Source organism: Pseudochaenichthys georgianus, chromosome 4, assembly GCF_902827115.2.
Source record: "Pseudochaenichthys georgianus chromosome 4, fPseGeo1.2, whole genome shotgun sequence".
In the NCBI taxonomy this organism is placed as follows: domain Eukaryota; kingdom Metazoa; phylum Chordata; class Actinopteri; order Perciformes; family Channichthyidae; genus Pseudochaenichthys; species Pseudochaenichthys georgianus.
This window is the reverse complement of record NC_047506.1, coordinates 16,591,742-16,603,425: the sequence shown is the minus strand read 5'-3', so window position 1 is coordinate 16,603,425 and position 11,684 is coordinate 16,591,742. Positions and strand designations below refer to the sequence as shown.

Sequence of the window (11,684 nt, the reverse complement as noted above, 5' to 3'; positions counted from 1 at the left end):
TTGTTGCAGTTGAATCCATGCTCCTTCTCCCCAACAGGTAATAATATAATAATAATAAGGTGTCCCTTATTGTGTTGATTGCCTTCCTCCAGCTCCTGTCAGTGGGGTGGCTAAGCTAAAGGGCTAGCCACCTCCTTTGAATCAGGGACAGGATATGTTCTAAAGGTTTGTTTTTATTTTCCCTTTTTCCTGCTATTCATACTTCATATCACTTTATGGTAAAGGCTGGACTCCTGGTAAAAAACTGCCCTTATAGCATAACAAGGAGATTTCTTCGAATGTGAATTGGCACTGTATAGCTGGTCAGTCTACATTTTTGAGTAGGAAATGGTAGATGTGTTTTACCAAATACACATTCCTTAATTTGGCTTCCTTGTATTGAGTAAAATACTGTGATTATATGACAGCTATGATATAACTATGATAATAATGGCTTACAGGTGTTCACCTACTTATTGACTTCCATAACACATTTTGTCTTTAGAGTTCACTCCGAATATATCTGTTGTGGGTGGACAGTGAAACATGAAAGTTAACAGCAATGTCCTATACATTTACACTTAAAGTCGTAATGTTTCTGTTGCAATTGTTTTTGCTTTATTAATGGTGGGCTAGTGCCTGGTGGTCACTGTCCTATTTTGGCATCTTCTGCATCTTTTCAGGAACTCCCACTCCTACTTTAGGCTGCAATCACTAAATTAATGACTGGATTGGCATAAAACTGTATTAAGTCATTGTCTAAGCCTCCAGTTGCACCAGACCTCCTGGGACCTATTAAAGGGCCCATGGAGGTCCTTGAACCATATATTTGGCAACCCTCTGCTAGCTGCATCCAGGCTACACCCACTCCTCTGTAGCTCCCTCTGCATCCTCCTCTCCGGAGTCCGCTACCACCAGGGCTCCCTACTTTAGTGACGGACTGGTAGTAGACGCATACTTTACTTCGAAAGGAACTAAACAAAAACCGTTAGTGGTTGAATGCGGCGTTCACAGACACGACGCAATTGAAATGAAAAGACACAAAGTGTTTTCCTAAAACGACTAATTAAGGTAAATATCGATTCGTTTAGCTTGTTATGCTTTATCAATATGAGAAAACTTAGCACTTTCAAATTGCTTAACATTAATATGTACGTTTTTTCAGGATGCACTGGTTATTGTTCCAAAATATAGGCCTGCTGGTGAGTACTTATTGTTTGTATTTACCAAGGTTTTCACTCCAGGATAGTTTTTTTTAAAGACGATTTGTTAGTTTGTTGTGCATTGCCTCATTGTATTAGTAAAAAAACTCTAGTTAAATGTGATTTGATGTCCTTAAAACCTTCAGCAATGAGCTGAGCATAATGTACATTATTTTTCAGGTTTGTTTCCACAGCTTCATATCAGGTGAGTTACTTTCTATTTCTCATTTTATTTGAACACCAATTCACATTTAATGAATAGGCTAATTAAACTGAACTTTAATACAAAGTTAAATTGATGGCAAGGTCACAGTTGAGACCAGTGGGATAATGTGCGAACATTTGATTGATTATTATAATGTCATAATTAGCAGTCACATTTAAAATTGTCACTGGCACAAGTACAGTAAACACCCTCATAAGGTAAACCTGTTTAACAGCTGGCATCATCTGATCAGCCAATTATGCTGCAACAAGTCAGTGTAATTAAGCATGTAGACATGGCAAAGATGATCTGCTGAAGTTCAAACCAATCATCGGAAAATGATGGATGAAGAGGATTGAAGTGACTTTAAATCAAGGATCAGGAGAAGTCAATGAGAACAGGACTCTACTTTTACTTGATCTATTATATCAGTAAACACTTCCCTAATGAGTTGAAGGAATCAATCAATATTCAAGTCTCCTTCAACATGGCATGATAATTGTAAAGTAAATGAAGGTCCTATTTAGAGAAAGACATTTACTTTTGTAGATTTTCTTGACATTTGATAACAATGTGCACCTGATTTTGATTTTGATTTGATTCAAGCTTGTACATTTTTATCATTTCAAATGTAATGATCTGAACAGGATTAAAAGGTATTTGGAATATCAATTTATTTTTAACCAATGCTCTCTTGGGGCTCTTTCCACCAGTTCTTCTAATCTTCCTTTTGCTTCTTTGAACAGCCTTTACACTGGAAACTAGAAATCTTATATTTGATGCATACTATGAGTATGTGCCTGATCGCCTGGAATGGAAAGATGCAAAGGAACTGTGTAACCAGCGCTCTGGGGCCTTAGCCACTGTCTCCAGCTCAGTAGAGATACAAGAGCTTACCAGCTTTTTATCATCCTTGAATATCTCTCATCCTGTGTGGATTGCCAGGAAAGTCAAGACACATCCAACAAGTAGGATCAGTGTGCTATTCGTGCCACTTTATAATAACATATTAGCACCCTTTCTGTGTTGAATAGTAATCTTATTGTTTTTCTTGTCTAAGACTTCTTTCCGCCTACTCACTGGCTTAACAAAAGTGTCATTAAATATGAAATTGTACTGACCTTCTGCTATACAACTCCCTCAGCCACAGTGAATTACTGTTACCAAGTGTTTACAGTAGGAATAGGACCATGCACAAAGTGGAAATGTATGATTAGTTTCTATCCTTTCCGAGAGCTGTTGTTCGATGTTTCCTTCACTAATGCTTCTTTCTTCTCTCTGTGTTGGGTGAAACCGAAGGTTCCTCTGAGACCCTGATCCTGGAGTTCAGTGGGCGCTCGGACAGCAAGCATGCCCGTCTCCTGCACAAGTTCCCCTCCATGGACGTAGTGACTGTTTGCACCCGTCTTTGCTTTGATCCAAATAGCTTTGGAATTTCCACAATTTTTTCTTATTCCATCCCGTCATATATAAATGAGTTCCAGCTCCGCGCGAACCTGATCCAGGGCCAGCCTGTGAAGCTGGCTCTGCTGGTTCATGGCATTCATGGACCATACCAAGAAGCCTTCAAGCACGATGACTCCTGGCACTCGGTGTGCGTTTCTTGGAGCCAGATTGGTGGTAACTGGGCTATATTCATTGATGGCCGGGCGGACTCTAGTGGAAATGACCTAAATTCTGACAAGATTGGCCCTGATGGACTTTTCATTCTGGGACAGGAGCAGGACACCTTTGGAGGTTCATTTAAGAAGGATGAGTCATTCTCAGGGAGCATTACAGAGCTGCACATATGGGATCGGGTGCTGAGCAGCAGCGAAATCGACACTATGGAAAAACAGTGTTCACCCATTTCCTCCGGGCTGGTGTTCAAGTGGAATGGAGCAGCCATGGAAATAGCGACCTCCCTTACCAAGCTGCGGAGAGACGTCCCATGTCAAATCCCAGGTACATTTGTTAAGATGAAGCATGAGTAGAGGAATAAGCTGAAGGGTTTCCAGAGTCTAAATCTTATTTAATCACCAAGAACAAGGACAGTTTACACGATAACGACAGAAGAGACTTAAATCTAGCTGATAGGTCCAATGGGCTAGTCGAGCATTACTTTCAAATGTTGTTTACAGTTTAGATATTTTGGCAATGGGGCTGGGCGAGGTTGCTATGCAGGAATAACAATCACATAGAGACCATTTGAAAGTCATTTTGAACTACACACTTTGCATTTACATGCCATGATCTGAGCAGGCCTGATGTGGTTAACACCACCCATCTGGCATTCAATGCAGGGTACAATAAATGCTCATAATTAATTTCAGATACAACTTAACACAAATCAGGTCTGTCTCTGTATCATCTCCCTCAACACCGACCCTGCTCGCAACTCCTATGAGATGCACTCTAGATTTTGGTCATAAATACATGGAAAAACTAAACTGTTTAAAAAACAATATGGATCACTAAAGCTTTTGTCAATAAATGTAATTGGAACATGGAAACAGTTAGATTGGCGAATACTAACAGTGATGTACACAAAAGTAAGAGTAAGTAACAGAACCATTACATATTCCGCAATTGTTTTTAAAAATACAAAAAGACAGCATCTCCGGGTGTGATAACATACCACTGCCAAGACCAACCTTTTCCCCCCCAAATGTTTCCTTTGCCCCCCCAAATGTTTCCTTTGCCCTTGATTTATTCCAGATCTTTTTTTTCTCAAGCTTAACAAATTTCCTTATGGATAAATACAACTCTCCAGTGTTTGTAGAGACAAGTTGATAATTTCTAAATATGCCAACTTGAAACTGTATTATGTAGGAAAATAATTTTAGGGCCAGGTATTGGCTTATATTAAATGACTTGGATTAGGATCAGGATATCCTTTGGCTAATACCTTTCAAATTTGTGGCTTGCTTTGGAAAACGTACATATACACGGTAAACAAACACACTCATGCACACACACCAGTCTATGGCACACACATACTGTTTTCCTTTTCAGCATTAAGCCGTTCTGAAAGGTTTAAACGATTGAAGGGAAAAGCAAATCTGTTTCTTGCTCTCCCCCTTCAATGAATAGGGAATGGTGACCAAGTTGTAATTGGCAAACGTTAGAGTTCATAATGGTTCTTGTAAATGTTTTGTGAATCACGTCACTCAGAATCCCACCCTTCAAAACAAACTTCTCCCGTTCTGACATCATGCTCCCCGATGAGCAATGAGAACGCAGAACCCTCGCTCCGCCTCCTTGAACTGAACATTTAGAAAGCATATTGCTTTAGTATTCCTATAGTGACTCTTGGAACAACAAGTTATAACCACACCAATGTTTTTAAAAACAAATACCAGCTTTTATCTAGGACAGACTTTACCACAAACGTGACCAAAATGTTTAAAAAACTTTAGAGTCAAGAGTGATAATAGCTTCAACCTCAGAATCAGATCAGATAAAGTACTGCAAAGTCAATAAACACAAATGTAGAATAGATATATATATACAGTAATAACTAAGTACTTCACTATATCTAAAAAACGTAGTTGTTTTTGGCATGACCACAAGCTTTCCCTAATCAAATAATACCAGATACCTCAACCAGACCATTTGTTTGATGTTCTACAACCTAACTATGACTGAGTTGTTGTTACACACTATCTATACAATACCCGTACGGACAGCAGATCAGAAAACACATTGTGGATCATTTTAACACGCACTGACAAATTATTTACTGTGTTGTCAATGGAAAACATTTTCACTGAGGGGGCATTAGTTTAACAATTATATGGACATTTAGTTTTTTTTGTGGGGGGGGGGTTAAATGAAAGAACATGTGATGTTTATTACACATAATTATGATGTGAAGTAATTTTTTTATAAATCTGCCTGGAACAACATTGATGAGCTTTGACTGAGTTATGAATAAATAAGTGTTACATCATTCACACTACTGTGACTGACAATGTGTCCCTCTTTCATTCTCAGGAATTTTAACATTAAGAATAACCTTCACAATTTCTTTCACTAGGAAACTTTACAGTGACGGACATTTCGTTCTTGGATTCCCTCAAAGACGGAAATGCTTTGCAGAATCAAACATTCAACGTTGAGTTGTTCCAAAGTATGGAGCTTGATGAGGATTGTGATGTCTTTAACCCTTCCAGTATGAGCTCGGGCCGAGCCAAGTGTAAAGTGCCCAACAGTGCCGTGTGCCACCATAAGAAAGGTACCCATGTTAAAAATGTCAATGAATGTTTATGACTTTTTTTTCTTGATGTAATTTCCTGATTTGCTCCGCTATAGTTTAACCTAAAAGACAGAGAAAATAGAGCATTACTTTAAAGGTCACCTATTATGCAAAATCCACTTTTTCATGTATTTTATACATAAACATGTGTCCCCTGACTCCCCTCTGTGTAAAGAGACTCTGAAAGTTTCAGGAAAAAATATTTGCTCACGTTCTGTCCTGATCCATTTATATAAAAACCTGTCTGAAAATGAGCTGATCAGATTTTGGCCACTTTATGATGGCATAACGATTTTTTGGTTTGTGTAACCATTAGCCAATAACCAACTAAGGTAACACCCCCCCACCTTATCACCTGAATCTCCTCCGAGAGCACCATTGTGTTCTTTTTAACCAAATATCTCGCAGAGGGTCGTGGGGAGTGGCTCCTTATTTTCATCTAAAGTAACAGACAGAAAATCAGCACTTTTGAAACAGGGCTGAAACAGAGGGGTTTATGGGATGCTACAATGCATGATATGTTTGGTGTTTCAGCAAAACACTTCAGAGACATGTTTTGTATATATCTGAGACCTATAATATATTGATGAAAAACAGTATAATAGGGGGCCTTTAACATTACCTTGCAATTAAATAGAATAGTCCTATAAAGTATAACTATCCTTGAAGAGATCCTTGAATATTTGGAAATGTCTAAGGCTGTTTGTGCTTCGGCTCTAATAGATTGCATTTTTTTTCTTATATTCGTCTATGTTTCTGTCTGCAGAAGTGCTGGCTGTTATCAGTGTACCAAAGACCCAATTATTCAGTAGATTGAACAAAGATCTTCTCATCAAACCTGTGAGTTGGACCCTTTAACAGTTTGGGAAAGAAAATCATCACTTTAGTGGTATAGTAGAATCGATGCAGCTCAAGAACTCAGAATACAGAGTACAGTTCTTCTTGCTGTGGTAAAGAGAGAAAAAGGATATCACAACTTTGCCGCCACACAATATCTTTTTATAATTAATAGTTCAATTTAGTCTGTGTAGTGGAGGAGATCATGGTTATATATATATACATATATAAATATGTGTTTACACTTTTCAATCACTGGATGTTTTCAAGTACTAACTAATTGCGTAATAATCCTGGTGAAAACAGTGTGTTTAGGAAAGGTTAGCCTGATCAAGAGGTGTGTCGAAAGGGAATTAGTGTTTTGTCCGTACTTAAACTTAGTTTTAGCATTTGTATTAATCCACCTTTTCCTCAGGTGAGTGGTAACAGCTCCTGGGACAGAGACCTGGCCCTGCTGCAGCAGCTTACCCAGGCTGTTCTGCAAGAGGTGGAGGAGGGAGGCTCTCACCTCCTCACCTCCAGTGATGTCCTTTACCTCACCCAGATGATTGAGAAGGACCTGACTACACTGGCTGGTTCTCACTCTGCTGGATCTGATGCAGCAGAAGTCATGGTGTCCATCGCTACCAACTACCTTAAGGTGGCCAGTTCGATGCTGGAGCCCGGCATGGCTACACAGTGGATGGGCTTCACAGAGGACGGGGTAAGAGGATGGCCTGTGTTGATCTGGTCTGGATAACTCCCCAAACATCGTTGAAGTTGAATTTACATTTTTATAAACTCCCCAAAAAAAACAACAACAGCTTAAAGGTAGGGTAGGTAAGTTTGAGAAACCGGCTCGAGATACACTTTTTGTTATATTCCATGGAATGCTCTTAACATCCCAATAGCAATGAATATCTTAAGTGCTTTCATCTGTGGAAACCGTGGCGCTGTAAAAAGCACGACCCGGCCCGGCTAAAATAACTGGATGGCCTACCTGTCAGCTTTCCATCTGTGCACAAATTTATCTCGTGCCCTCATTGGTCATGTGCGCGTTCGTGTGTGTTGGAGGAGGGGCTCTGTAAGGATTTGCAGATTTGTTCCGGCTGTGTATTTTCAAATCCTAGCTGGTTTCTCCAAAATTACCTACCCCACCTTTAAGTGTAATCTTGTAAGCAGTCAATCCTGCTGGAAAAAAAATATGTTTTTGGGTAGTAACTTTACCAAACTGCCACTTTAAATATCAGCAAAGGCCTCCCACATATGTATATACGTATTTGGTCCCATTTTCAGGGATTAAGCACAATATCTTTTAACCCTGGAACGTCAATAACAATTTTTGATGTTGGGTTTGTTTTTCTTGTACAGGTCAGCGTGGGACCATTTACTATTGTGCAGAGCATTGACAGTCTCACTGAAACTCTTGCAAAAAGTCTATCTGCTGAGAAAAGAGGCTTCACTCTTTCTACCAAGAACATAGGTAATCAGAGACATCCCACTACACATAAAAACATATTGATTATCTGTCGGTCGCTTCATTAAAAAACACAGGCTATTCTGACTTTTGAAGTTGTGGTCCACTCCTTCATCTTCTTGTATTTGCTTTGCTTACACAATTCAGGGAATGGTCTTTGAAACACTGATTGGTCTACCATGTATAATGTTATTGATCCAAACCTGGTAGCTCTTGGCTTTGTATCACAGATGAATACATTACATTATACATGTATTATGTAGCTGATGCTAAATAATAATATGCTTGTATTTATTTTCATGGTTTCTATTCATTCTAATACTATTAATGTCTATTAATGTGCTGTCTTTGCTCAAAGATGTTTGCCTGACGTGGCAAAAGCTGACTGAAGAGAGCCTTAGTCAAGTCTTCAAGCCATCTGCAGTCAGCTCTCACACAGCTGGCAGCAGTAGTCAGGATGAGTTGCTTATTCCTGACACTGAGCTCCACAGGATACACGCTCTGGGTAGGACACACACACACACACACACACACACACACACACACACACACACACACACACACACACACACACACACACACACACACACACACACACACACACACACACACACACACACACACACACACACACACACACACACACACACACACACACACACACACACACACACACACACACACACACACACACACACACACACACACACCAAAACACACACACAAAAGGCACTTGTCATAGGGGTTAATCCACATGTGGCCCTGCTCTTATAACAAACTTAATGCAAGTTCTCATTCATAACACTCCGTTCGATGTCTCACTATGGGATGCGCCTCATCGCGGAGCAAACAGAAGCATCAATCTCATTACGCCAATCCTGATTGGCTGGTGATCTTGACGTCAGCGTCAGGGAATCCACCCCCTATAAGTAGCTTGCGCGACGTCGCATGCGTCATTCAAACACCTCTTCTCGCTTCAGAGCACATCTCGATGGTAGCTGGGCTAGCTTAACAGTCCACAGACTGAACCCAGAGCTAACCTTCGGTCGACGGGCGCTCACCGGCTACTCTTCTGCTTAGCAAGAAGACTGTTAATGCTAACACACCAGTTAGTATTACAATCGACCTCACCGTTTCTTTCCTCGGAAATTAAGGTACGGTTTTGATTTATTTTTTTCAAGCTAACAACACACCTGTTGCTAGCTTGCTTTCCCTCACTACCGACACCACGGTCGCGAGGACGTTTTTTCTTTTTCTCTCACAGAGGAGGAAAAGATTAAAGAATATTAACTGGTGTGTTAAAAAAATCTACACAGTCCTTTTTTCTCCGGATTAAGGACAGGTTGGAACGTACCTGTTACGAGCGGGTCCTCTCCACGCCACGCGGCGAACAAGATGGAGGCCTCTCTCCCTCACACCAGAGGAGTCAGGGACTCGGAGGCTCGGCTCTGCGGCTGCGGGTTGAAAATATCAGGCACAGACTCACACCAGGTCTGCTCGTCCTGCCTCGGGCTGGAACATGCCCAGGAGGCTATTGACAACCCCGGCTCATGCGGGCATTGTGCCCGCTTCACCGTAAAGAGCCTCCGCCGACGGTTAGCACGCCAAGCTAGCTAACTAGCTGTGTCGATCTGGGGCTCATCAACAGCGGCAGCTGCGGAACCGGAGTCCCGCGCCGTGTCAGGCTGGGACCCGGTGGCGGCAAGAGACGCGAGAACGGAGCCCCACGCTTTACCAAGCTGGGGCTCCCGGCTGGACCTCACCATGGTTTCGCCCGCGGAGGATGTCCTGGAATTGGATTATATGGAGGACGAAGAGGGTGCCTCTGAGTTCCTCCTGTCTGATTCGGATGAGCAAGAAGATGATATCTTCGTGTCATCGGCTCAGGCTGCAAAGCCGAGAGCGATGGCTGCTCTCCCAGGCGATAGCACACCAGCTTCGCCCTGTCTGAGCATGGACCTGCAGGCCGTGTGTCAGCGTGCCGCGTCCAGACTAGACATCCCGTGGCCCGAAATGGCCAAGGAGACCTCCAGGTCCCGTTACGAGGGGAAACATTTTCCCCAAGCAACGAGGACAAAGAGGCAACGAGGACAAAGAGGCAACTCCTTCCGGTCTTCCCGGAGATGTTGGATGAGGTGTCGGTCTCGTGGAGAGACCGGCCCTTTAGCAACAAGGCCCCAATCCAGGGTGCCTCCTCCCTAGACTGTGACGGTATGGAGAGGCTCGGCCTGCTCCGCATACCGCCTATGGAACCGCTGGTGGCAGCCCACCTCCTACCGAGGCTGGTCCCGTTACCAAGCAGGAACCCCACGCTGCCAGCGAAGGCGGGCCGATTCCAGTCGACCATGACTGAACGGTCCTACAGAGCCGCAGCGTTGTCCGCCAGGTCTTTGAACGTTTCCTCGCTGCTAACCGCATACCAAGCGGAGCTCTGCGAGGATCTGTCAAGCAATCCTGGACCGGCTGTTCTGGACGAGATGGCCGCGATCACAGACATTTGTCTCCGTGTTCAACGCTGCGCCGTTCAGGCCACGGGCAAGGCAATGGGGATCATGGTGGTGAAGGAAAGAGCTAGATGGCTCAACCTCACCAACCTCCCAGACCGGGAAAAGGAGGATGTGCTAGACATGCCCATCGTTCCCGAGGGGATTTTCGGCTCCGCTCTCGCCTCCATGCAGAGGAGATGCGAGTCGAAAAAGAAGGAGGACGAGGCCCTCAACCTCTGTCTCCCTCGAAGGGTCCAGCCGCTGCCTTCACAGCGGCAGTCCTTCGCCCAAGCTGCCTCGAACCCTGCTCGGTTCAAAGTACCAAAACAGCAGAGGTCGCAGCCCGCCCCGAGTCCCCAGCCCAGGCAGGAGACGAGGGCGAGTTGGCCTAGAAAATCTCCGGTTCCGGCTGCAGCCCAGGCGCAGCCAACCCAGAATTTCGGCCAGCAGTCGAGGAAGAAGAAGCGAGCGGCCTGACAGCCCCCCCTACTCCCCTCTGTGACAGAGCTGGAAGTCCACGGTTCCCCAGCTCTAGATGTGTTCCCGCTGCCTCGAGAGATGCTTCAACACCATCCTCAAGTCCGCAAAAACACATGTCACAATATTGTTGTTGTTTCTCACATAAACCATTTTCCGCTGACGCATCCAGGCTTCAGGCCAAGGGCGCAGCTCAAAAAAATGAAAATAAAAACAATAAACAGTCCGTCAACTGTTCCCCTTCTGAGAGCAGCTACGGCCGCTCTCAAATGGCGGATAATGACGGGTCTGTGAAGGCACCACCGCCACGCACATGCGCAGTGCCGGCTGGGGTTGTGAAGGCACCACCGTCACGCGCATGCGCAGTGTCAGTGGGGATTGTCGAAATGGGGTACTACCGTGTTCACATAACACAACAAATAGAGACTCAGAGGGTAAGAGACGTGACATCTCCGCTGGCTCTAAGGAGCATACAGTGGAAGATGCTCACAACATCTGCTTGGGTTTTCAAGACAGTAACACGGGGCTACAGACTCCAATTCGCTGTCACCCCCCCTCGCTTCTCGGGCATTCTGTATTCACAAGCCCGAGGAGAGTCAGCCCATATTCTAGAGAGAGAGATCCTCTCACTTCTAGAAAAGAGGGCTATATCTATAGTACCCGCCGAGCAGAGTCGGAGCGGCTTTTATTCCAAGTATTTCCTCGTTCCCAAACGGGGAGGGAACGGGATTCGGCCAAACTAGATTTGAGGGTTCTGAACAAATATCTAAAAAGATATAAATTCAGAATGCTCACTCACATGGGT

At 43.6% G+C, this 11,684-nt stretch overlaps 1 protein-coding gene across 3 annotated transcripts in view; it reads left to right on the top strand.

Annotated features, from left to right (window-relative positions):
- Positions 1 to 921: 921 nt before the first annotated feature.
- Positions 922 to 11,684, top strand: part of LOC117445751 (adhesion G protein-coupled receptor D2) — a 95,747-nt gene continuing 84,984 nt past the window's right edge. For all 3 annotated transcript variants that reach the window (XR_004552038.1, XM_034081593.2, XM_034081594.2), the window contains exons 1-10: positions 922 to 1,050; positions 1,145 to 1,181; positions 1,362 to 1,386; positions 2,133 to 2,354; positions 2,686 to 3,330; positions 5,405 to 5,602; positions 6,390 to 6,463; positions 6,876 to 7,163; positions 7,811 to 7,922; positions 8,275 to 8,421. Coding sequence is in view for 2 of the 3 variants with exons in the window: in XM_034081593.2 (XP_033937484.1) it covers positions 1,146 to 1,181; positions 1,362 to 1,386; positions 2,133 to 2,354; positions 2,686 to 3,330; positions 5,405 to 5,602; positions 6,390 to 6,463; positions 6,876 to 7,163; positions 7,811 to 7,922; positions 8,275 to 8,421 (1,747 nt within the window). In the remaining variant the exon portion in view is untranslated. The remainder of the gene's footprint in view (positions 1,051 to 1,144; positions 1,182 to 1,361; positions 1,387 to 2,132; positions 2,355 to 2,685; positions 3,331 to 5,404; positions 5,603 to 6,389; positions 6,464 to 6,875; positions 7,164 to 7,810; positions 7,923 to 8,274; positions 8,422 to 11,684) is intronic.